This window comes from Macrotis lagotis, chromosome 1 (assembly GCF_037893015.1).
Source record: "Macrotis lagotis isolate mMagLag1 chromosome 1, bilby.v1.9.chrom.fasta, whole genome shotgun sequence".
Classification (NCBI taxonomy): domain Eukaryota; kingdom Metazoa; phylum Chordata; class Mammalia; order Peramelemorphia; family Peramelidae; genus Macrotis; species Macrotis lagotis.
Genome location: NC_133658.1, coordinates 413,178,880 through 413,206,082, shown reverse-complemented (window position 1 = coordinate 413,206,082; position 27,203 = coordinate 413,178,880). Strand labels below are relative to the sequence as shown.

The following is a 27,203-nucleotide window of genomic DNA, read 5'->3' as shown; positions in this document are numbered from 1 at the left end:
AGTCACCATACTTGGTGGGTTTTCGGAATATTAAAACCCCACGGCTATAGAAATGGGACTCGGTTCTTTATTACTACTCGGAATGCACAGGATAAGAAGAGCCTTATTTGGGCCCGGCGAACTAAGCCGATGGTTCGACGTTAAAGGCCATCTGCACTGGAGTTTACTTTGGGGAGGGAGAATGACCCTCCCAGCTTTGGGGGCTGAAAAAAGGAATCGTGCTTCCTTGGAGGCAGTGTTAGCGGGCCTTACCCCGGAGGGCCCAAGCTGCCCTTTCGGCTTCCCACCCGGCCTCCCCGAAGCATGTTAAAGACCCTGACGTTCTCCCTTTGTGTCTTAAGTCCCACAGCGCAGTGAGCGTCAGAGTGTGGCGGAACCAGCCCCGACAGACAGTGCGCGCACAGGCGTCAGCCCTTCCCGAGGCTCTGCCCGGCCTAGTGGATGAGTCCGCCCAGCCCCGTCTGGCGGGGTCCTCAGTCTTTACTAGTGCGGAATGGGCGTGGGGACTGTTCTGACATAAGAGTACTTACTGCCTCGCCCCGACGGAACCCCCCGAAGACTTGTCTCCCCCATACACCCGACCCAGGGATCGGGCTTTGAAGGAGTCGGGCCGCAGCCGCCTTACGGCTGGAGACTGGCGTGGGGAGGGAGGAGCTAAGTAAGAAGGCTGGGCGCGCGCTCTAGCGCTATGGAAGGCGGGGGGGAGGAGGAGAATGGGGGCGGGGCCGGCAGCGGAAGTGAGGTCACTTCCGGGCTGGGTGTTTGTTTGGGACTGGGGAAGGGAGGCGGCGGGTGAAGCGCACGTAGAGCGGGGGGAGCGGCGCTGCCTGTGGAGATCCGCTGAGGCCGACAGGACTCGCTGGCTGCCGTCCCCGCTGCCGTGCACTGGGTGAGGGGGGCCCCCTCCGGGCGGAACGGCGGGAGGAGGGGGCGGCGCAGCAGCGGAGAGGGACTCCATGACGACTGAGGGAGCCTGCGAGGACCTGCGGGCAGAGGGTGCCCCGGGCCCTCCTGGCCTTCGTGGGTGTGAGGGGCGGAGGGCTCTGTCTTCTCCCTTACGAAATGGCGGTGACTTTTTTTTATTGTCATGATTTATTATTTGGGTTCTCGCGGCTTTCCATCCGGGTCTTTGGTGGCGCGCGGGGGCTGCCGGGATACCAACCTTTCCCTCCGTCCGCTCCCCCCTCCCCTCACACACCTCTCTCCCCTACTCCCTCCGCCCCCCGCCGCCGCCCGGGCAACAAAGCGCATTGTTTGTCCCTGTGTGCGCCTGCGCGTCACCAAGCGCAACATTCTTCCCCCCCGCCCTTCCTCTCCACCCTTGCCGCGGCCGCACAAGTCATCGCTAAACCGGAGAGGGTGGTCGCCCTGGTGGGCACCTCTCAAAAGTGCCCCCGGAAGAGAGCGTGCAGGGAAGCCGCGGGGAGCCCTCCAGGAGGCTTTGCCTCGCTCCCTGAGCCCACTCCTGCCCCGCCCACCATCCCTCCAACTTTAGACAATAGTAGCACATGCTTGGGCCACAGATGCGGGTGCCGCGCGCGTCTGCGCCGCCCGCCGTTCCCCCAGCTGCCGCCCTGCGTTGCTGCCCCTAACCTGGGACATAATGAACCGCAGCAACCAACCTTGGCCTTTTCCGGAGGACCTTAAAGCGCTGTGCTGGCTTCTAGTCTTGAGCTGACTCTGCAGATCTCTAAGGGACCCACGAAAACCCCCGAGTTCTTGTTGTGAGAGATGCAGATACAGTACCTTGGAAAGAAGATTGCTTTTGTCAGTAACTTTTTTTATGTTTATTTTTAAGTCTTCATACACAAATCTTGTGGTTTGTTTTTTGTTTTAGACTAATTGCTTTTCTATTTATTTTTCTTACCTTTGTGGAATTAAGAATTTTATTTGCAAAATAGCATTTTCGTGGGGACCGTTTGAAAATCTTCCCGCTATTCCTCTTGAAAACTAGACTTAAAAAGGCTACACCTTACTGCTAGAAGATGTATGACATGGGTTTAGCAGGATGTATGTTTTAAGTTAATTTCTGGTGATTTTGATTAAGGTCCATTACAGTGTAGGTGATCTCACCACACGCATAAAAAAATGAAGGATAAGATGAATGATGTAGATCAAGAAAATTGCATTTTTGTTTTTGAAAAGGGTGGTTGGAAGCATGCACAAGAATGCCTGTGCAAAACTGAACGAGGGAAGCTCATAAATCACAGTTGGATTAAGCGAAGAGTGTAAATTGCAGCAGTTTTTCTTTAAGTAGCTGGATTCATCAGACACAGTCTATGGTAATTCTCCAGATTCATACACCACATAGGATAGAAAGTGTCCACTGGAGCATTCCGGGAAATGGATCTAGCTCTTGTCCTTAAGGGACTTAGGTTCTCCATCGAACTTACTATAGAAATATATACATCCCAGAATTAGAAAAGAGTGCACTTGATTCTAGTTTTGGAGTTCACATGCTCTGACTTAAAACACTTGCTTAACTCAATAGTATCTGTCCCTGATAACTTATTTATTTAATGAAATCCTTTATTGGTACACCTGTCTAGAGTCTTATCTAAAGTCTGAAGAAATCCTGTATTTAATAGTCCCCTCTTTTGTTGAACTACTAACTGAGTTTAGGGGCACAAATTTGTTGCTACAGAATGGAATTGTCTTTGTTGCCCCATTACTTTATATTCATTAAAATAACATGTTCTAAAGGTCAAAGGTAATGGATCCAAAACACATTATTCAAACACACAGAACTAATTTATTGGTGAACCACTATTTCAGTTATGTTTTCAGATGGAAATGTGTACAATTTGCATGTTTTTCATATTAATACCAATAAATTTTATTCCAGGTGATTGCACTGTGGCTAAAATAAAATATAACAAGTTAGTCTGATGAGCTAGTTAGTAAAAATAACTTGAACTTTCTTGCAGCGATCATTTTGGAAGCTTTTATTTCTTGCAGGAATTAGCAAAGAGTGTTTTTTGGTCAGTGTTATCCTGTTAAAATTATAGTTTCACCTGAAATCAAAAAAACTAAAAATGAGTCCTTTTTTTCTTTAACAGTTGAGAATTTTAAAAATCATATTTAAATAATCGGGATTTTTTTCTCAGAATCTTCTTGCAATTTTTTAAAGTGAGTCATATTAAGTATACATGTTGATAACAGATCAATGTTTGAAAATAAGTTTGTTTTTTTTTTATTACTGAGCACCTGCAGCGGCCCCTAGATTTTTTTGTTTCTTCTTTTTTCCTTCTCTCCAAGAGAATGTTTATTTAGGAAGATATACTAACCTGGTAATATATCTGAATTAATTAATTAATTAATTAATTGATAATATATCTGAATTAAGTTCTGGAAGAAATTTTGTGTGTGTGTAGTACCAGCCTCTGGATAAAATTGTACTCTAGTTACACTATAGAATGTTTCAATAGTTTTATATCCTGCCTTGTATCTCCTTAAATGTTTAATTGCACTCATTCAGCCCATAGCCATATTTAAATTAAAATTATCGAGTTTGAAATCTAAAGACCAAATAAAAGTTCTTCCTAATTGAAATTGAAGAAATTATATAATGGATAGGGCACTGAATTTGGGAGTCAGTATACCTGCATTCATATGCTATCTCAGATACCTACTTAAGCTTGTGTGACCATGGGCAAAACCTAATTTCCCAGTTTCTTTAACTATAAAATGAGGAGGGAATTGGAGTACATAGCCTACAGGTTCTCTTCCAACTCAAACCATGAACCTAATGACTTGGAAAAAGTTCAGTTTTAGAAATCGCTTTATTTCTGGTTAAAATTTGTTACCTCCAGCATATAATTTTTCTTCCAATTCTAAAAACTTTTGTTAGTTTGTACTGGCCATTCGAATATAAGATTAATTTAGGGAAGTAGTCTCCTGTAACTCTTCACCGGCCTTATAATAGTTCTGATATTACCAATTTAGCTAGTTTGGGAGGTCTAGATTAGAAATATGTTTTGGGGTGGAAGGGAAGATTATTGAACCCCAGTTGCTTCATTTGTGTTTTCTACCTCCCTTCTACAACAGGAGAGATGTCGAGATCAAATGTTTGTAAAGTGCATTGGAGATGTCAGCCAATAATAGTAATGATCAATTTCTGATGAAGCTAAAGACTGATGAGGTTCAAAGGAAGTAACCTTGAAGAATATATGTGATACCAGGAGGGTAAAGGATTTCATTATAGAGGAAGGAATCAAACATGTTCAATCTCACCATTCATCAAGCTCCTTAATGGTTATAAGCATATTCTGAGAATAGGGAACGTTCACCCCCTCTAACTCCCATTTGTGACTAGGAACCAGATCTAGTCAGCAATTGTTTCTTTCCTCTGTGGATAAGATGTTGTGGTAGTAGTTGTCATCAGCATTTTTGTCACTTCTTGCTTGTTAATTCTTTGTTGTTGCAGTTATTAATTACTTGAACACTCCTACTTGACTAAAAGTGATTCTGGTCAGCCACTTGTCTTTTATGATCTTCAAAGCCAGAGGTGGTTTGATGAAGTGATAATGGACAAAAAGCTGACCTAGCTCCTGTCTAGCTGCATTGTTTGAGGCTTAAGACTTACTATTTCCTAATCCTTTCTTTACTCAGCCATCCTTTAGTAGTTGCCATCAAGAAAGGAGGGGAGTCCCCTGATGTTTTCTATGCTCCAGAACTTGCCTAGGCAGGTTTCTCATTGTGTTGGCACAAACTTTTGCCCATAACACTTGAAAAAGGCTTTAGTTTTGGGCTTTTGCTAGATATGGTTCTGTATGATACTCAAGTGAATTGGCTCAAGCATATTTGAAGCCAAATTAAGTATTTCAGTGCATGTGGGTATCTATCTGTCTATCTATCTATCTCTTACCTATATAGTTCCTGGCTTGTTTTTTAATTCCCTAAGCATATGAATTTTGTGTTGCATTACACAAAGATATAAACTATCTAATGTATTTTAATATTGGCATTTTTTGAAAAGTGGGATTCATTTTCTATAAAATTTTAAGTAGAATAAAAATATTAGGTACTGAGAAAAGTTGTTAAGAGAGTACCGTTGAATATAGCTTAGAGGTATTGAATACTCTTAATTCTGTCCGGTTGTGAGGCAGACTTGCTCCTAGTTATTAGTAATAATGAGAATTTGACAAAAAAAAAACCAGGCAATTCTCTTTGAATTTCTTTTCTAGCTATAGAATTTTATTAAAGATTTGAATCTGGGGTGGCTAGGTGGCGCAGCGGATAAAGCACCGGCCTTGGATTCAGGAGTACCTGGGTTCAGATCCGGTCTCAGACACTTAATAATTACCTAGCTGTGTGGCCTTGGGCAAGCCACTTTACCCCATTTGCCTTGCAAAAGAAAAAAACTAAAAAAAAAAATTTGAATCTAGCCTGCAAATACAACAGTTGAATTTTAACTTTGTTTCCTTTGCTTTAAATTATAAATATAACTATTTCCACCATAAAAATTAATTTTCCAAATTCTTATCTGCTTTCAGAGTGCCATGCTTCCCACCCCGACTGATGATGAAATTTTTTTTCTATAGTTGTCATCTGTTATGAACTAAAAAATCCTAAACTCAAAAGGAAAAATTGAAAAGATTTCGACTACATGGTTTGAGTTTTACATAGTGAAAGAGGCAAATGAACTTATTGCATCATAGTGTGTCAACAATTTTTACAGGTGTTCTGTCACTATTCAACACCCTTTCTCAACCCAGCTGTAACTAACTAGAATTAAGGGGCTCTTAAGGTGGGGAAGGACCTGCAGGGGATGGTGATTGAAAAAAAGTCATCATTTTAAACCCTCTGCTGTGCCTTGATACCCCCCCCCCAAAAAAAATAAAACTACATAAAACAAAAGGTTGAAATCATAAGGTAAACATTTGTTTATTAAGAATAATTTTTGGGTTTACTTAGGCATACAGACAAAGCTCTAGACTAAATTTGAAGCTCTATTGTCACACATGGCATATCAGTTTCTATGATATTTGCCCAAAGGAGCCACATTCTGATAGGATATCCAAAGTTTTAATATAGTGTGACCTCATGAAAGACTTGGCTAAATTGTTATTTCAAACTGCATACTGTTATTTTTCCCCCTTTTCATGATCTATTTAAATTTCTATTCAGATTATTAATAAATTTCCCTTTAAACATTATCTTATAAAATTTATTGACCAGATAAAAATTTAAACTTAGAATTTTTTTTTGCCTGTATTGTTACCCAGAGTTTAGCACTACCTTTATGACACTTCATTGCTGTGGCACTCAAGTTCCCTTTTCTATAAAATGAAGGGATTGGAATGCTTATCCTCTCATATCCTTTCATCTGTAAATCTATGATCCTCTGTCTATGTTAGATGATAGTATGTATTAGCAGATTGCGATAAATCCCTACTTCATTAAAAATTGTAAACATCTGAAGGAAGACGGTTATGTGCCAGATTTCCTTGAATGTGAAATATGTAAGTTCCCAGGGCCTAGGAAAAGTGCATTAGGAGAAAGGGAGTTGACAATAGAAGAGAGATTCTAGAATGATATTTCATAGCATTTTCCAGAAAGTATATAGCAGTACAAATATACTACTTCTAAAACAATCTTAATTTAATGAGACTGAACACAAATTCAATTTTACTTGAGGGGGTTGAATTTTTAGGTTTTTTTCTCCTATTAAAAAAATAATCTTTGGTTTATAAAATGGGAATCAACCTAAAATTAAAATTGGCTTTGTGGAAATTAATTGGACCACCATCTTTTCCAGGATAAGCAAAGGAATGAAGGGGTAAAATGTATAAATAAATGAATAAAAAAATTGTAGCTCTCTAAGGGTCCTTAGAGTAGTTCAGTTCCCCTATTTTATACTTATTACCAATGAAATGAATGGGTTTGCCCAGAGTCACAGAGATGGACTAGAACCCAGGTCTCTGTATTTCCATTCCACTGTAATCTATGTTGGGGTCCCCTTAAAAAAAATTTTTTTTGAAATTGTTGTGCATTATTTATCTGAATTATTTTACGCAAACATTGGCATTTCCTAGATATTCCAAAGCATTTTGAAGTGCTTTGTTGATGTAAGTGATTCATATATTAAGTTGTTTCCTTGTTAGTCTCAACTAACTTTGAAGTTTCTTCTTGTAAGGTTACAAAAACAACTAACATACAACCATGAAAGATCCAAGTCGCAGCAGTACTAGCCCAAGCATCATCAATGAAGATGTGATTATTAATGGTCATTCTCATGAAGATGATAATCCATTTGCTGAGTACATGTGGATGGAAAATGAAGAGGAATTCAACAGACAGGTTAGAAGTAGTGTTTTGTGTATTAAAAAAAAAATGTTCGGCAGTCCCTGTGCTCTTTCTAGCCTTGAAGTAAATAGATTTGTAATTTACCTGACAAATGTGTTTCTTATTTCATACATTGCAACTAAGACAAATATGACTCTGCGCTCATTGGTGTAGGGAATGCCAAGGGAAGGAAACTTTTTATACCAAGGTAAGTTAGCTCCTTCTCTGCAACTAATAATGTTCAAGTTACCTGAGGTTTAGTGACCTTCATGACTTACCCAGTATTACATAGCCAGGTTCTTATCAGAGAAAGAACTTGAACACAGTTACTCTTGCTTCTAGACCTATTTTCTATCTACTCTGTGGCAGTGCAAACTCTCAAGACTGTGTGCTTACTCTCTCGGATTTGTATTCTTCTTTGCTATAAACTACAATGTAAATATACTAGCATTATTTTCTTCGAATTCAAATTTTAGTTTATCATAGTCCTCATCTCTCTGAGAAATGGTGAGTTTCTTGGGTTACTCAGACACATGTTTTATCAGTTCATCCTATGTCATTGTTCTTTTTAAGACTGGCAGTTGAATTTCCACGTTTGGTTTAGGACAATGGCATGTCAGCTTACTGCATTTAAAATTGCATTTGACAGTGCCACTTTCTTCAGCATTATCGTAAAAACAGTGTAAGCCCGATAGTGTTGTTCTTAGGGTTTGTTCTTCAATTGAGTACTCCTAAGTAATGATACTGTTAGCAGTAGTCAATGAGGCTTCCTCACATTAGGTGAGCCTATTCAAAAGTAATACCCTCTGCTTTGTCTTGTTACATCTTGTCTGACAAAAATAGTGGAGGAAAGAACACTATTCTCTTAATGTTAGTATTTTTATGGAACTGACTCCTTAAGTAACTTTAGCCAATGCTTCAACAATTTTGAAAGTAATAATCTCATTAGAACAAAAACAAAGAGAGGGACGGGGTATTATTTGTTTCTATGTGTCTTAACATTTTTAATTGAAATATTCATTTTATACTGCTAGATTGAAGAGGAGTTGTGGGAAGAAGAATTTATTGAACGCTGTTTCCAGGAAATGCTTGAAGAAGAAGAAGAACATGAGTGGTTCATTCCAGCTCGAGACCTCCCACAAACTATGGACCAAATCCAGGACCAGTTTAATGACCTTGTCATCAGTGACAGTTCTTCTCTGGAGGATCTTGTGGTAAAAAAAAAATTATTTTCATTTTTTAAAAAGTTTAGTTTATCTTTGCTAGTTTGTGGGACAGCCTGTTATACTCTGAGAAAAGGTACTGAGCAGTAAATCTCAGTCATTCAGAAGACCCAGGTTCAAATTCTGCCTATTAGACTTAGTTGATGACCTTAATATAAAGCATTTTAATCTTTCTGAGCCTCTATATTTGTTTGTAATATGAGGGGGTTGGACTAGATGATCTCCAAAGTTTCACCAGTTCTAAAATCCTCTGATCCTACTAATTCTTTTTTCTCCTAGAAGTAGTTCTGTGGCTAAAAAATTTGTTGTGGTACCTTCTCCAAAGCTTATACTGTTATAAGTGTTATACTGGTATGAAATATTTTAGGCCCAACATGGAGTCCTTGACCTAGTCTCATATTATTTATTGTCAGACTCAGTCACTTAATCTCCCTGTCTCATTTCCTTTTCTAAGATATTTAAATGGTTTTAAGAAATTGCTTCATTTATAGTACCTTTAAAAGGAGGACCACAATGATTATTAATCAGTTGGTTGAGAACAGGATCATGTAAATTTGAGAAATTAAATTCTGGTTCTAAATATTTGCATAGTCAGTCATTTTAGAATCAATGACCTAGAGTTTTGATTCAAATACTCTAACTCATCATTTATGGTCTTAGATTTGACTTTAATCATCTCTTAAGGAAAAATAAATTACACATGTATGTTTTAAAATTTTCTTTGATTTTTCATTACTGACAGCTGTTAATATACAAGATTCATATTTGCAATAAGAGAAACCCCAGGAATTCTGATATAAACTAAATACCATCATTTAATATGGGACCCGTAAAGTTTTTATTTCATTAAATTCCATTTCAGATTAAGATAACTAATAAGGCTAAAATCAAACTAGGATTCTAGTGAGGACTGAATGCTAGCTTTTCTATCCTATTTACAACCCCTAGCCACTCTGGAATTCTCTCCCAGTCTCTGAAACATCATTTGCAGCTGTTGCTTGGTCACTGAGCTTGAGTACTATTCCGAAGGGCTACTAGAGAACACTGAAATTTACAGTGTAAGTGTGTCCTTTGTTACAATAAACACAGAGCTATTGCTGGAACAAGTACTTTTATTCTCAGTAGTTTGTTGATATGTCTGCCTGTTTAGTGCTACATTATTAATTCAGTCAATAAGTAAATATTTATCAAATGTCTTCTTTGTGCAAGGAAGTGCCTAGGTATAAAGAAAACAACTTTTGGATGTCATTCATTATGACACTACAGAACAGTGCTTGGATTGTTCAATTTGAATGCTTACTGGATATTATTTAAAATATGAATGCATTTCAGACTGTTATGACATGGGTATTTTTGTATTTTTACTGGGGGGGGGGGAGGGATACATCCTGACCAAGAAAATGCTTATTATGTGCCAAAGGAGAAAATAGTATTAAGCTCTTGGCATAGGGATATCATTGTGTATGCAGTAATGTACAGCTGGTAACCTAAAAGCCATATTCCATCTAGCAGCCCCAGGTGTCCCTGGCCCTGGAGTACATCCTGATGCCTTTCTCTTCATCAGTTGCCAAATCAAGAGGTGGTAGAAGAATTCAAAGGCATCCCTTTGTTCCCTTATGCTTTGTCATCTGGATTGTGCACCTGCTGGCCTGAGGAAAGCCTAAAAAAATAATAGAATTTTAGAGCTGTAAAAGACCTTCGAGATCATCTAGCCCAACTACCACATTTTAGAGTTGAAGAAACTAAGGCATATAAAAAAGAAGTCACTTGCCAAAGGTCACACAACTAGTCCAGTGATCTAGAATTAGGGAAGGAATAGAACCTGGGTTTCTTGGCTCCCAGTTTAGGCTTCATTCCACTAAACATTGTCTACTACAGAATTTAGAAAGCATTACCTTTCTACTGACTAAGGGAGAAGATAGGATTAATCTTTTTACTTAATTGTTTTGATATTTTTCTCATCCCTAATACTAACAAGAATTTTTTGACTAATATTGAATTTTGTGTCTTTTTAGTTTTTTAAAAGGCAGTCAGTAAAAGGGAGGAACAGAGAGAAACTAGGGTTTAGATAATCTGCAGACTTCATCATCATAATTACTTACTTGACTGGCCAACTAAGTATTTCCAGTAAAAGCATCGTGTTAGAACCTTTGTTTATGATATATTAAAAACCCTGTTATAATACCGATAACTTTCAGTGGACTGAGTTTTTTGGTGTTCAAAGAAAAGCAAGCATCATGATTGGGTCACCAGAACCTTTTGAGCAAAGCCATGCCATCATCAGAGTGTGTATTCCTGGTTAAAATATTACTTCCCCAAATTCCAACCTGTTTAGAATAGCTTACATTGCTTTAATGTCAAGAAGAGATTACATTTGGTTCTCACTTCCTTTGTTGCTAGAGATGTGGGCTTAATAACTGATCTACAGAATTGAACCTTGAGTTGTTGCTTGGTCTTGAAAGTAAAACTACTTTTGCATGTGAGGAAATAATGAATACTAATGAGCTTTTAGGAACAGTCTTTTAGTAAACTTGCTTTCTTACTTTCCAGGTCAAGAGTAATCTGAATCCAAATGCAAAGGAGTTTGTTCCTGGGGTGAAGTACTAAATATTTGAGTAGACGGGGCCCTCTTTTGGTGGATGTAGCACAATTTCCACACTGTGAAGGCAGTATTAGAAGACTTAATTGTAAAAGCTCTCCCTTCTTGTCACTGTGTTACACTTATGCATTGCCAAAGTTTTGTTAGTCTTGCATGCTTAATAAAAGTGCTGAGACTGTTATTAAGTAAAAAGCTGTCAAACGTTTACTGAAAATAATTGGACCTTGGCTTGATGTGAAGGACAGTGAGGAAAGAAGCACCAGTCAAGTTGTGACAAATCAGACAACCTCTGAAAGAGATTTAGAAATTCGACTAAATGATTTGTTTTAATTGAGACTAAACTGGTCACTTGGTGTTAACCAACACCTGTTAATGCCTTAACTTAAAAAAAAAAGTCAATTTTGAAAGTAAAGTTCTAATTGTTATACAAATTGCTTCGTTCAGACTTCAGTATTGTTACTTATTGTATTGTCCCCGTGGAGAGAAACTTGTACTTCAAGAAAAGACTTGGTAATGAAAGAACTCCACGTAAGCCAGCTGGTCTAGAGTGGCTCCAGAAGTTAGAAAGTAACAAACAGATGAAAATTACCCCCTGATTTTTTACATTATGTTATCATGTTAGAAATGTTGAAACCCACTCCTAATTATACATTCAAGGAGGAGTGTAATTTGGAAATTACGTCATCTTCCAAGCTCCCCAGTACTTCATAGCTGTGTCTATGTAAATTCTAGCATATAACACTTAGTCAAATTGAACCAAGGAAGTCTTAGCATTCTGATTTGAGTGGTGCTTTTCCCTTGCTTTGTTAATCATCACTACACAATAGTCTACAGCACAACAACTTTTTCTTTTAACAAAGCTAGAACAGTTTTGGCTTCTTAAACTTCATATTTGGGTAGGTTAAGCTGCCATACGTGTTCAGTGTGAATAGTGTTTAAGTTGAAAATATTGTAAAAAAATTATATTTTTTCAAAAATATTTAAAAAAATAAATAATAGTAGAACTGAGCTGATGGTTGTGTTTATTGGATACAAGAATGCAAGAATTCTCCCCTATGGAGAAAACCACTTTTTACCTGTGGGCTCAGTAACTTGCCAGCAGGGCTGTCACAAGGTAAAGGAACAAATGGATTTCAAATTGTTGGGCACATGCATGCAGACGCTCATGCTGGATGGTGCTTCTCTTTTGAAATAAACATGTAAAGCAAATTACAAGGCCCATTCCTACTCTTTGTTCATCTCAAGCTCCTTATGTTATAACTAGAGCAGCACCTTGTATTTCTGGCCTCAAAATAAAATGAAGATCTCTCCCTATTTTGTCCTGATTTTAAGACCCTTCTAACTACATCCTCTTGCTCACATGTGTTTGTGACTACCCTGGACTCTTTTCCTCTATTCCATTTTCTTAACATGTTCGGTAGTTGATATAGCTGGGCTTGCCACATTTTTACCTGAGTCTTTCTTCAAAGGGTACAAATTAAGATCTTTGGTTGGACGAGACTGTTAGTGTCCTTACTCACTTCCTTCTTATACACACAGTCATGTTTCTTTCTTCATACTCTTAATTTATAAATCCTGTCCGTTTGCCCTATTTAGATTTTTTCGAACCTGACATTGCTAATAATACTTGCTCACTGTTCTTTCTTTTTTTAGGTTTTTGCAAGGCAAATGGGGTTAAGTGGCTTGCCCAAGGCCACACAGCTAGGCAATTATTAAGTGTCTGAGACCAGATTTGAACCCAAGTACTCCTGACTCCAGGGCCGGTGCTTTATCCACTGTGCCACCTAGCCACACCTACTTGTTCACTGTTCCAATAGGATAAATGAGACTTGGCAACATTTACAAGAAGAATCATAATGATCAAGGGGTTTATTTGGTATTTCTCCAGCAGCAGTAAAAAACCTTTGAAGATTTGGTTAAGAGTTGGATCTGAAGTAGGATCCTCTTTTGTCCCAAATTTCCCATGATATTGGGTTTCCCTAAACCCCTGATGTATGGAATTAGAGAAAAACGCTAATGTCATTCCTCAAATATTTTGTTTCTTGGAGCCAGTTTGATGAGGTTGAACAGAGAAGTTAATGCATCACTCATTCTTCAGCAGTAGTGCAACTGCCTTTGTTATATTGTAACAGTTTAGCACTCTTAACTGGCCCCAGCCATCTGCTATGGATCTATTAATTTTTTATTAAAGAGATTTTCCTCAAGGAAACTCAGATATAAGTTGGTTCCTTATTGATCATGAGTTATAGTGACCACATATTGGTGCAATAGAACACTATTTAACACTGGAATAAAAGGAATCATTTATGCCAGAATTCTTGACTCTATATTACCTTAATGCTACTTCATCAGGGGTATAAAACAAAAGATTAAAAACGTTCAGCTGAAATCAGACTCAAACTTTGAATGGCAGTGTGGTATCATGGAAAAAATGCTGGACTTGGAGTCAGGTAAGATCTTGTAAATTCTGCCTCTGACTTTTATTAGCAAATATGACTCCAAATGGCAGGTCATTTATACCTCGAATAAACCTGTTTTTTTCCATTGGTAACAGGAGGATATCTACCTCAGGGCAGTTATAATGAATGACTGAAAATAATGATATAATTTGCAAGCCTTGAAAGATGTAAGCTGTTATAATGCTATTGGTATTTACAAGTTGGAATTGTAGAAATGATATCCAGTCCCAAGAACAGAAGTTACAAGGGAAGGACTCCAGATATATATTGCATTAAAAGCAAAATGGATATATCACCTGGCTATAAATGGTCACAACATAAAAAATTTAGGAAAGATAATATTCACAGCTGGGTAGGGGAAGAATTAAGGGATAAAGATCATTAGAGAAGAGAGATGACTGATCACAGTTTTTACATGAATAATAATGAAAACAGGAATAGAAAAAAGTTTGCTTCCTATATCACCAATAAAAGTGGTATCAAAAATATTGATTGGCAAATATATATATATATATATATATAAATAATACTAGAGAATTAGTACAAATATATATAACACTAGAAGATCTTCAATTGGTAAATGGTCAAAAGAATATGAATGGTTTTTGAAAGAATTGCAACCTACCATTGACCACATGAAAATGTGCTGCAGGAAAAGATGCTGGTTAAAATGTACGCTAAAGAGATGGAGCCAAGATGGTGGATTAGGGGGTAGCTACCCAGCTGAACTCTCCAAACAGCTTTAAAATAATGCCTCAAATCAAATTTTGGAGTGGCAGAGTCAACAAAAGGTTATGGGTGAAACATTTTTCAGTCTAAGAAAAATGAAATGTGTCACTGGGGTAGGAGCCTGTCCATAGTTTCTGCAGCATCGGTAGCAGCAGCAGCACAGCAGCATGGGGAGCTCAACCTAGATAGAGTAAAGGGAATTAGACAACTAGTCAGAAAGAGATTACAGAATACCCACTTACTGGCACTGGATATAGCTGATGATAATTGGCAGCTATTGCCCACACAGATTTCTGGGTCACAGTTCCAGGTCATAGATGAGCAGTAACAGTGAGGGGAGCAGGAGCTCTGGTCACAAAACCAAAGAGGATTGATAGCACTTGTAGTTTCAGGGGGACCAAAAACCCTTCTTGGATAAAGACCAGAATATAGACAGGAGAGCTGTAACTTTCCCAGGATCACACCACCTTGGAAATTCTCAGAACTTGCAGACCTCAGAATTAGTTTTAAAAAGAGTAGCATGATAAAGCCTGAAGCTCATGAATCCCTTGGTGAGCAGAGGCCAACTTTAATATAAAGTTTAAAAGTCAAGAAAGGGAAAATGGAAAAATGAGTAAACAGCAACAAAAAGAAATCGACCATGAAAACCTATGTTGCCAGGGAAGGCCAAGACAGTGAAAACAGCTACAAAAAAAAGGTCAAAATGTTAATTGACCCAACCCAAACAAATTTCTGGAAAGATTAAAGAGATAAAAGTGGCAAAGGAAAAATTGGGAAAAGAAATTAAAAGGACAAAAGAAAATTATTTAAAAAGAATTAATGGGCAGCTAGGTGGTGCATTGGATAGAGTATTGGCCCTGGAGTCAGGAGGACCTGAATTCAAATTCAAACTCAGACACTCAATTACCTAGCTGTGTGACTGTGGGCAAGTCACTTAACCCCACTGCCTTGCAAAAGCTTGAAAAGAGCTTGGTAACAGAGGCATAGGAAAATAACATCTAAAAATAGAACTGTTCTAATGGTAAAAGAGGTTAGGGAAATTTTCTGAAGAAAAGAAATTATGTAAAACAGAATTGGCTAAATAAAGAGGTGCAAAATCTCACTGAAGAAATCCTTAAAAATCAGAATTGGGCATGTGAAAGCTAATGCCTGGCAGGCTTCAAGAAATAAAGTCAAAAGGTTAAAAGTAGAAGAAAATGAAATACTGGAAAAACAACTGACTTGGAAAGTAGAGGAGAAGTAATTTAAGATTGGACTTACCTGGAGGCCATGATCAAAGAAAGAGTCTAGAAATCATATTTCAAGAAATTAAGAAAAATTGTCCCAATCCAGATCAACAGTAAAATAGAAATTGAAAAAAATTCACTGATGCCCTCTTGAAAGATCCCAAATAAAAACTCTTAGAAATATCATAGCCAAATTTCAGAGCTCCCAGGTCAAAAAGAAAATGTTTCAAGTAGTCAAAAGAAGCAATTTAAATATTGTGGAGCCACAGGCAGATCACACAAGATTTAATGGCTTTCCTGTTAAAGGAATATAGACTTTACAATACTCCAGAAAGCAAAGGTTAGAATTACAACCAAGTATAACCTACCTGCAAAATTGAGTATAATCCTGCAGGGGGGGAAATGGATATTTAATGAAATAGAGAATTTTCAAGCATTCCTTTTGAAAAGTCCAGAACTGAATAGAAAATTCAACATTCAACTGGAAGATTCAAGAGAAGCAAAAAAAGGTAAACATGAAAAAAGTAATCATAAGGAACTCGAAGTTATTGTTCACATTCCTGAATGAGAAAATGACACATGTGTAACACTTAAGAACTTTATGTTATTAAGGCAATTTAAAAGAAGTTTAGAGGACATGGAGGGGTGGCTAGGTGGTGTAGTGGATAAAGCACCAGCCCTGGATTCAGGAGTACCTGAGTTCAAATCCGGTCTCAGACACTTAATAATTACCTAGCTGTGTGGCCTTGGGCAAGCCACTTAACCCTATTTGCCTTGCAAAAAAAAACCCCTAAAAAAAAAAAGAGGACATGGATGTTAATCAACTATGTTGAAATTATCTCAAAAAAAAGGACAATGAGAGATGCACTACAAGGAGAAACATTGAAGTAGAATGAGAAAAATTATCTCACATAAAAAGTGCAAAGAGTTTTTTACAATGTAGGGGAGGTGGAGGTATTAGCAGGCAATGTTTGAACATCACACTCTTTGGAATTGGTTCAAAAGGGGAGGAATACATACACTCAGTTGTGTATAAGAAATGTAATTTACCCAATAGAGAAAAAGAGAGGGAAGGGATAAAAGGGGAATGGAGATGATAAAAGCAGAAGGTAGATTAAGGCAGACAGTGATTAGAAGCAAACTAGAATTTTGGAGAGGGACAGAATAGCGGAAGAAATAAGAAAATGGAATGGAAGGAAATAAATACAGTCTTCACAACTCATGTGGCAACATAAATTTTATAAACTAACAAAACAAGGAAATAGCAGAATGAATTAGAAACTAGAATCCAACAATGTTATTTACAAGACACAGTTTGAAACAAAGACAACAAAAATAAGAATTTGTTATGCTTCTAAGTAAAAAAGCAATCATGATCTCAGATAAAACAGAAGCCCAAACAGACCCAATTAAAGGAAATAATTAGGGAAACTATATTATGATAAAAAATACCGTAGGTAATGAAGTAATGTCAAAAAATTTTTATAGCAACTTTATCCGATAAAGGCCTCATTTCTCACATATATTCTGAGTATAGAACTGAGGCAAAATTTCTAAAAATAAGAGCCATTCCTCAATTGATAAATGGTCAAAACATGTTATAAATGGTTTTCAAAAGAATAAATCAAGACTATTTGTAATCATGACAAAAAATGCTTTAAATCCCTACTGATTAGAGAAAGGCAAATTAAAAGTTCTGAGGTTCCACCTCACACCTGTCAGAAATGACATACAGGAGGCAATGGGATGAAAATAGGTACATTAGTGACCTGCTGGTAGAGAAGTGAACTGTACCAACCATTCTGGAGAAGAATCAGGACCTATGACCAAAGTTGCTTTAAAACTGCCTATCCTTTGACCCAGCTAAGTTGGTATCCCAAAGAGATTAAAGAAAAGGGAAAAGGATCTTTTTTATACAAAAATACTTATAGCATATCTTTTTGTAGTGGCAAAAAACTGGAAAGCAAAGAGATTCTCATCAATTGGGAAATGGCTGAACAAGTGATAGCATATGATTATGATGGAATAATGTGATATAAGAAACAAGGGGGGATAGTTTCAAAAAACACATAGGAAGACATGAATTGATGCAAAGTAAAGAGAGCTGGGAGACTTATTGTACACAGTAACAATAATCTTGTAATAGTGATCGACTGTAAAAGACTTGGATATTCTGATCAATACAATCATCCAAGACAGTTTCAAAGAACTCATGCTGAAAAAAATGCTGTTCACTTTGATAGAACTAATGAATTTTGAGTGTCAAGTATAATTTTCTCTTTTTCTTGATTTTTTAAAAATATGGTTGATATGGAAATATGTTTTGCATGATTTCACATGCATAGTTGTTTTCATGTTGCTTGCCTTCTCAGTGGTGGGGAGAGTAGGAGAAAGGGAGAGAATGTGGAACTCAATTTTAAAAGAATGTTAAAAATAAAAATGTTTTATATATATATAATATATATACATATATATATATATACTCTAAGAAATGTGCTCATTAATAAGAGTACTGAAGTTTTTATATTATGCAAATTGGCAAAACATGACAAAAATAGTATTGAAGGGGCCCACTAATGCATTGTTGATGATGTTGTCAAGCCAATCCCCACTTGAATTAGCAATTTGTAGTTACACACAAAAAAATTAGAAATGCTCATTCTCTGACCCAGAAATCCCACTACTGGGTATATTACCCCCTAGCAAGTAAAATGCAGAAACAAAGATGCAATATATGTCAAAATATTTAAGTCAGTAGTTTTTGTGATAGCAAAACAGTACAAAGTGGGTTTTCCCTCAGCTGGAGAATGATTGAAAAATGATGGTATCAGGATGAAAGGACAGGATGTATTTGGCAGTAAGAAATGACACATAGGAAGAATTCAGGGAAACATGGGAAAATTTATATGAAATTCTATAGGGCAAGTTAAGCAGATAACACTATACATAATAAGAAAAACTAAAAAAAAAAACCAAGTTGAATTCTGAGTTCTGAATCCTGTAAAGGAGTTGATGAGTTCCTCTGTCAATTTAGGTTAAGTCTGGAATTCTAGTGAAATAAAGGCATAAAGGCATAAAAAGTGGTTTAAAATATTTTTAAATGTAAATGTGTCCTGGAGGTTTTAACCCTTTTGTTTCCAGAACTTACTTTCTGTGTTCTCAGTCGTGCTTCACCTCACTTCCTATTCCAGCTCCATCTTCTCAGCCCCATTGGTCTTTGTATTCCTGCTCTTTCCTTTCTTCCAGTTCTGGAAGCATTATCTAATGAATTCTGCCATTGTTCTAGAAGATATCTCTCTCTGAAAGAGGGTTTATTCTTATACTGTCTCACTCCCCATTCCATTACTTTGAGACCAAAATGCCAGGCCCTGAGCCAACACTTCCCTGTGTTTTGTTGTGCCTTTTTAGAAATAAACTCCTTTAAAAAGGGGGCTGTCAGGGTGGCTAGGTGGCTCAGTGGATAGAGCACTGGCCCTGGAATCAGGAGTACTTGAGTTCAAAATCCAGGCTCAGTCACTTAATAATTACCTAGCTGTGTGGCCTTGGACAAGCCACTTAACCCCATTTGCCTTGCAAAAACCTTAAAAAAAAAAAGAAAGAAAGAAAAGAGGGGGCTGTCTTTGGTTTTGTGTTTGTCACAAGCATAGTGCTTGGCTCATGTTGTATCTGATCTAATATACAAATAAAAATATTCACAAGTTTCCTTCAATGAAAAAGTATTCTTACTATATCCTCTACTTCATCCCTCAGATGGTTACAATATAGTGAGTGCATTGAGATTTCAGTATTCCATCAAATAGGGATGTTTGGATCTTGAGGTTACTAGTGGAATTGCAGAGTATATACAGGCATCCCTACCTTTCCCAGAAGTTTTTTTTTTTTTTCAGACCTTGGTGCTCAGACACAGGATGTCTGTGTTTTCTGAATTCTCTTCTGGAGCAGATGGCTGTTTCTGTGACTTTAGAGAAAAACCCTTGAAGACAGGACAGATAGGGATGTACTTTAAGAAGGCCATCTTTTGGATTGTGTTCATGCCAATAGGAAAGTCATAGCTTTTCAAACTTGCAGATGTCTCACTGTTGGCATGGGCTCCAGCTTTCCACTGTATCAGTCCCCTTTCCTCCAGGCTCCCTGTAAAAGAACAATGCTCCATTTTTTAACTTGGGTACCAAATTTTGGTATTACATTAGCCAGAACATATCTACTGCCTACATTTTAGGTAAGAGTAACCATGCCAGGGGTGAAGCAAGAATGCCCATTATCATCTCTTATTATTCAATATTGTACTAGAAATGTTAGCTACAGCAATGAGAAGGAAAAGAAAATGAATTAGAATAGGTTAATGAGGAAACCTCTATCACTCTTTGCTGATGATATGATAGCATACTTAGAGAATCCTAAAGAATCAACTAAGATATCAGTTGAAATAATTAACAACTTTAGTGAAGTTGCAGGATACAAATAAAACCTCCAATAGATCATCAACATTTCTATGTATTGCCAGCAAAGTCTAGCAGCAAGAGACAGAGAAATTGCATTTAAAGTAACTATAAGCAATATAAAATACTTGGGAGTCTCAAGACAAATCTATATGAACACAATACAAAACACTTTTCACTCAAAAGTCAGATCTAAACAACTGGAAACATTAATTTCTCAAATTAATATCTCTGAGCCAGTATTATAAAAATGACAATTCTCAATCTATTCAGTATCATGCCAATCAAACTACTAAAGTATTTAGAAAAAATAACAAAGTTCATCTGGTTGAAGAAAAGGTCAAGGTTATCAATAGAAACAAGAAACTATGAAGGAAGGTGGTCTAGCCATTCCAGATCTCAGACTATAATGTGTGAAATTGTAATTATGAAAACCATCTGGTACTGGATAAGAAATAGAGTGATGGATCAGTGGAATAGGTTAGATACACAATACATTACAATAAATGACCATTGTAACATTCTATTAAACCCCAAAATACAAGCTTTTGAAATAAAAACTCATTTTTTGACAATGCTAGGAAAACTGAAAAATAGTATGGCAGAAATTAGGTATAGACCAACATTTCACACCATTTATACGAAGATCAAAATGGGTACATGATTTACACATAAAGAATGATATATAAGCAAATTAGAATGTGGAATAGTTTATCTGACATCCATGAATAAGGGAAGAATTAGGATCAGTTAAAATATAGAGAGCATCACAAAGTGAAAAATAGATCATTTTGGTCATATGAAATTAAAAGTTTTTGTACAAACAAAACTAATGCAACCAAAATTAAAGGAAAACAAGGAAAGGAGGGTGTTGCAACAAGTATCTCTGATAAAAGTCTTAATTATATAGAGGTGGGGCAAAATTATATCATTCCCCAGTTGATAAATGGTCAAAGAATATGGACAGTTTTCAAGCAAAGAAATCTAAGCTAGCTATAGTCATGAAAAAAATTTCTAAATCACTATTGATTAGAAAATGCAAATTAAAACAACTCTGAGGTATCACATCTGTCAGATTGACTAATATGACAAAGAAGAAAGATGATAAATATTGGAGCAAAAATGGGACACAAGTATTGTTGGTGGAATTGTGAACTAATTCAGCCATTCTGGAGAGCAATTTGGAACTATACCCAAAGGGCAATAAAACTAGTTTTATCCCTTTGATCCAGCAATACCACTGCTAGACCTATAAAGATTGAAAATAAGGGGAGGGGAACCCAATTGTACAAAAATATTTATAGCAGCTCTTTTAGTGATGGTTAAGAATTGACAATCAAGAACACACCTATCAAATAGGGAATGACTGAACATGGAATATATGATTGTGATGGAATATTATTGTGCTATAAGAAATTACTTAATGATTTAAGAAAGACTTATATAAACTTAATGTTGTGCACAGGAACAGCAATATTATATGATGATCACTTGTGAAGGATATAACTTCTCAACTATCAATGATCCAAGACAATCCCAAAGGACTAATGATGAAGCATGCTATTTCCATAGGAAGAACTAATGTCTAAATACAGACTGATGCATGCTATTTTTCACTTTCTACCTTCATTTTTTTTTGTTTGAGTGTCTTAGTACAAAGTAACTAATATGGAAATGTTTTATATGATTGTACATGTATAACCTCTGTTGGATTGCTTACCATCTCAGGAAAGGGGAAGGGATAGAATTTGGAACTCAAAACTAAAAAAAAAAAATTGTTTTGCCTTGTAATTGAGGAAGAATAAAATTATTTTAAAAAATAACCCTGAGGGCGGCTAGGTGGCATAATGGATAAAGCACTGGCCCTGGAGTCAGGAGTACCTGGGTTCAAATCCGGTCTCAGACACTTAATAATTACCTAGCTGTGTGGCCTTGGCAAGCCACTTTACCCCATTTGCCTTGCAAAAACCTAAAAAATAAAATAACAAAATAATCCTGGTAGAAGCAATTTCCTCAACAAGAAGGCAGCAGATTTAAAATACAGCTACCTTCTAATTTTTTTTAAGCTGATTCATTCTGAGTAGCAAGAATGTTTAAAATTTTCAATTACCTGTAAAAAGGTTTTTAACATTTATTCTTTTCTTTTTTAGGTTTTTGCAAGGCAATGGGGTTAAGTGGCTTGCCCAAGGCCACACAGCTAGGTAATTTTTAAATGTCTGAGGCCAGATTTGAACTCAGGTACTCCTACTCCAGGGCCGGTGCTCTCTCCACTGTGCCAGCTAGCCACCCCATTCTTAGAATAATTTATGAATGTCAAATTTCCTCCCTTTCCTTCCCCTTCCTTAAAAAAGCACACACTAGTTGACAGAAGTGTAGTTATATAAAGCATCGTGGTTAATTTTTCTGAAATGTTATTTTTATCATCATCCACAAATAATTATTTAGCACCTACTTCATGACAATGTACTAGGGGATAGCTGGAAAGATAAATTATGCAGAATTTCTACCTTTCAGGAAGTTTGAAATCTAGATAGAATTATATATCTAAAAAGATGAATAAAAATACAAAATAGAATTTGCCTAGTAATAGGCAACATGTTTCACTGAAAGTCAGAGAAAGATCAAAGACAACTTTATGAAGGAGGTGAATTCTTTTTGGGGGTGGGAAGGAAGCAAGCTGGGTTAAGTGACTTGCCTAGGGTCCTACAACTGGTAAATGTCTGAGGTCAGATTCAAACTCAGGTCCTCCAGATTCCAACTCTATCCACTGCACTATCTAGCTATCTCAAGGAGGGGGGAACCTTAAAAGAAGAGTGGATGGATACCAAGAGAAGAGGAATGGCAGACTAGTGAGGGGGTTACCTTTATTCCTGCATCCATTCTCTTGTGCCATTCCTACCTGTAATACCCTTCTTGTTCCACTCTGCCTCTAAATTTCACACATCATTCAAGACCTATTTCCTCTATAAAGTGTGTCCCCTGACTACTTTAACCCATCCTCACTGTTATTTTCCTCTTGTCTTGGTTCCTTTGGCGATACTATCTAATAATATTTATATTGCATCTTAAACAGTATAAAGTTTGTGCTTTCTTCGTCCTGCCCAAGGTTATCTTTTAACTGTTTTGTATAAACCCTTATATGTTCTAATTGTCACTTGTGTTAGAATGTAAGCTTTTGTCTTTGAACCCCTAGAAGCCTGCACAGTGTCTGTCCTGTAGTAGGCATTTAATAACTATTACCTGCTGATTGTGAAATAGAAAATTTAGGTATTGTTTACCCCCATTTTACAGATAAGAAGACTGAGGCAGAAGTGAAATGAGAGTCAGACAAGATTACATAGTTTAGAAGGTGTCAGAACTATGACTCAGGGGTGGCTAGGTGGCGTAGTGGATAAAGCACCTGCCCTGGAGTCAGGAGTACCTGGGTTCAAATCTGGTCTCAGACACTTAATAATTACCCAGCTGTGTGGCCTTGGGCAAGCCATTTAACCCCCTTTGCCTTGCAAAAACTAAAACAAACAAACAAAAAAAAAAAACTATGACTCAAATTCAGGTGACCAAGTGTTCTTTCACTGTATAGCATGAGGCCCTCCTTCTTTGTCTTCTACTGTTTTTATTTGGTTGTTTGGTTGGGTTTTTTTTTTTTTTGCAAGACAGTGGGATTAAGTAATTTGTCCAAGTTCACACAGCTGGGTAATTATTAAGTGTCTGAGGCACGATTTGAATTTGAGTCCTCCTGACTCCAGGGCCAGTGCTCTATCCACTGTTCTACCTAGCCGCCCCTTCTACTGTTTTAATTATGGCCTGACTTTCCCATTAGACTGTAAACAGGGATTATCTTCTCTCCTTTCTAACACACACACACACACACACACACACACACACACACACACGGTACCAAAATAAGACCAAAACAATGCATTCTGTTCAAGATTTGTTGAATTGATTGCGCCAATATGAAACAACTGGCTTATAAACAAGATAGGCAAATATGAATTCAAAAAGGAATTCTAGAGTTCAGGATGAGGGAATGTTAATGCAAGGTGAGTGCCAACTGATATGAAGGAGCAGGGGCACCTGGAAGCACATCTTTATTGGTTGACATGGCAATTAAGGTCATTTGATTTGAATTGCTGACTAAAGATTCTGGTCCAGAATTGATAGCTCATTCAGCTTCCTTTTCCTCATCTTCCTGCAGCAGCCAGGAATCAGCTACTGCCAAACCCAGGCTATTGTGTGCTTTCTTCCTCCTCCCCCCACCATTGCCCTTTTTCTCCTTCCCTCCTAGCCCCCCTCCCCCCCACTTCTTTCTCTCCCCTCAACCCCTTTCTCCAATTTAGTCTTCTCTGTCTCTGTGGCTGATTGGGTACCATGGTAACAAGTCCACTGGAGCAACAGATAATTATACAGAACAGGTTCATCCCACCAGATCCTTCCATATCTGGCAGTATTGAAAGGAGCCTGCTGTGAATCCTGCCTGCCATTCATCGATGATAATCACACAATTACTCATGGCAAACAGCCGCAGTGACAGCCTGAGCAAGGACCCAAGCAGCATTACAGAGAAATCCAACAAAATTATTTCATCTGTCTTTCTCTGAACCTACATTTTCTACATAGGTACAAATCTTCCAAGGGAACTATCCACACCCTGGACCTGGGATTATTTGCAAGGCTAGGATACTGAGTGGAGTGGAGTGGACTCCAGGCCTGGATCCCTCCTGTGGCTAGACCACAGCCCCTCTGATCCTGGCAGGTCTTTCTAAATTTCCACAGTGTGCCTGAGGTTCTATTACTTCAGACCTGGCTCAAGTGCTTTCTCCTCTAGGAAGCTTCCTCACAGAGGCCTAGTGATACAATGGAAAGCCTGGGGCACTAACATTTACAGGCCCTGACTTGGAATCCCCATTTGCTACTTTCTGGGTGACCCTGGGCACATTTTGTCCTTCTGGGCCTCAGTTTCTTCAACTATAAAATGTGTTGGTGGATGGGAAAGGTTGGGCCCAATTCTCTCTAAAATTCTTTCTAGATGGCACAATGTCTGGAGTGCTAGATGTGGAGTCAGATACATGCTAGTTATGTGGATCTGGGCAAGTCATTTAACCTCTTTTTAACCTCAATTTTCTCATCTGGAAAGTGGAAATAATATGAGCATCAAAATCAAAGAATTATGTAAACCTTAAAGTGTTAAATGTAAGCTGATATTATTATATATTTATAACCTTGGAAAGCATCTATATATTTTATTCTATTTTTGTCTATTGGTCTTCTGTTATTCCATATGTGAATTTTAGTTCCTTAATAATGCTTTACACTCTCCAAAAGCTGGAACCATCACGCTTTCTCCTCTTAGGTGTTTCGTCTACTATCCTCAGAAGAACTGGGCAAGCAGTATACTTTTTTTTTTGTTAGGTTTTTGCAAGGCAAACGTGGTTAAGTGGCTTGCCCAAGGCCACACAGCTAAGTAATTATTAAGTGTCTGAGACCGGATTTGAACCCAGGTACTCCTGACTCCAGGGCCCGTGCTTTATCCACTACGCCACCTAGCCGCCCCAGCAGTGTGCTTTTAATAACTGTTTCTAGAATCATATACTGTTGATAATGGAAGAGGCTTTAGATAATCATCTAATTCAGTCTCTTCTCTTACAGATGAATATACAGGAAGATGTTGCATGAGTAGCCTGGGGAATATGCTCTCAAAATAAGAGAACACAACTCCAAGATTCCAGGACTTCTATCCTTCTCTCCCTCTATCCCTCTCCACCCTTATCCCTTGGGTGTCATGAACAAGTCATACCTGGGACGGTATTATCCAAGATAAAGGCCAGACAGCCACCCACAAACATCTCCGTCGTTAGCAGCACAGTCAAGATCTGATCCACTTCAGGAATACCTACAGGAGGGAACACAGAATCTAAATTCTGTGCGCTTTGATATGTTGAAACTCTTAAGGTCATCTTAAGTTAGCCCACACTCTTAGGCTGTGACTACACCTAACCCAGACACTCAGGCAAGGACTCTCCCTTTTCCCTCTTTAAAAAAGTCCCAGCCTTCCAACAGTTGCCAATTCTATCCTATCCTTTTGTTGTTCAGTTGTTTCAGTTGTGCCTGGACTCTTTGTGACCCCATTTGGAGTTTTCTTGGTCATTAGAGTGATTTGCCATTTCTCTCTCCAACTCAGTTTACAGATGAGGTAACTGAGCTAAACGAGGTTAGGTGACTTGTCCAAGGTCACCCAGCTGCTGCAGTATCTCTGGCAGATTTGAACTCAGAATCTTCCTGACTTCAGGTTCTGCACTCTTATCCACTCATTTTACCCATTAGAGTTAAAGAAAAGGTAAAACACTTGAACAGTACCTGGGTTTCCTAAAATCATGGTATTTAGAGCTAGAAAGTTCAGTGGTGATTATTTACCTCTTTGATTTACAAATGTATTTGTCTAAAGTCACATAAGGATCCCAAGTCCATTACTTTTCCCTACTCTAGCACTCAGTACCACACTTCCCCTACCTTTGCACCCTGGGGGAGGGCAAGAGGGTGAAGAAATGAAGGGGAATCACTATCTGGTCCAAGATTTTCATAGCAGCCTGAGAATTTAGTACTTTGTTTTGGGCACTGTTTCCCTGAAATGACCTCATTCCTGATCCCCAGGTGTGGGGTGGGGTGGGGGGAATAGATGGATAATGAACAAAGATAGAAGAAGATTAGGAGGAGAAATAAGATACCTGTGTTGATGGCAGTGGGGTTGGAATCCAGATAGTTAGGTAGGGTCAAACCAAAGAACATGGAGAATCCCAGGACAAAGAGATTTCGAGAAGAATTCATATCAATAAATTGCAGGTTGGACAGGCCCACTGCTGTGATCATCCCTGAAAAGAAATAATTATTGAACCAAAGAGACCCAAATGGTGGTGGAGATAGGGAAGGAGGAACCTTGACCCGCCCCCTGCATTTTTAGCGTCCAGAAATGCTGACCCTTTTTCCACCTGTCATCCTCTACTCTTCCTTCCCCATCTCAATCCTCCCCTTTAAGTCACAGTTCAAAACAAAACTTACTTTAAGAGATCTGACAGTGATAATTCTCCAACCAAGCCAATATTTATTACTTGTTTGGCCACCCCTCCACCTCCATGAATTTGAAATATATTTATCATGTCCTGAGTCTTGTCTATTAAACTGGGATTGCCTGAAGGCAGGGACATCTATTCTCTCTCATTACTCAAAGGGAACAAACAGGGTCC

At 37.9% G+C, this 27,203-nt stretch overlaps 2 protein-coding genes across 11 annotated transcripts in view; one reads left to right on the top strand and one right to left on the bottom strand.

Moving 5' to 3' along the window:
* Positions 1-401: 401 nt before the first annotated feature.
* Positions 402-27,146, top strand: PAIP2 (poly(A) binding protein interacting protein 2). Of its 5 annotated transcripts, none has more exons than XM_074212925.1 (5): positions 402-658; positions 7,139-7,302; positions 8,322-8,501; positions 9,459-9,568; positions 11,061-12,115. In XM_074212925.1, exons 2-4 carry the CDS (start codon positions 7,165-7,167, stop codon positions 9,546-9,548), a joined length of 408 nt encoding a protein of 135 aa, XP_074069026.1. In that variant the 5' UTR covers positions 402-658; positions 7,139-7,164; the 3' UTR covers positions 9,549-9,568; positions 11,061-12,115. The 5 variants fall into 5 exon arrangements, with proteins under 5 accessions (XP_074069026.1, XP_074069024.1, XP_074069028.1 ...); XM_074212923.1 differs by lacking the exon at positions 402-658 and adding an exon at positions 763-889; XM_074212924.1 differs by lacking the exon at positions 402-658 and adding an exon at positions 1,332-1,767.
* SLC23A1 (solute carrier family 23 member 1) overlaps positions 9,150-27,203 on the bottom strand; it is a 28,807-nt gene continuing 10,753 nt past the window's right edge. For 2 of the 6 annotated variants that reach the window (XM_074212919.1, XM_074212920.1), the window contains 3 exons: positions 26,688-26,831; positions 25,760-25,855; positions 16,318-19,654 (listed from right to left, as the gene is read on the bottom strand). In XM_074212919.1, coding sequence (XP_074069020.1) covers positions 19,407-19,654; positions 25,760-25,855; positions 26,688-26,831 — 488 coding nt within the window. In that variant the 3' untranslated portion in view covers positions 16,318-19,406. Of the gene's footprint in view, positions 10,171-16,311; positions 19,655-25,759; positions 25,856-26,687; positions 26,832-27,203 lie in introns of those variants that run through there. The other 4 variants (XM_074212918.1, XM_074212921.1, XM_074212922.1 and 1 more) reach the window with 4 other exon arrangements.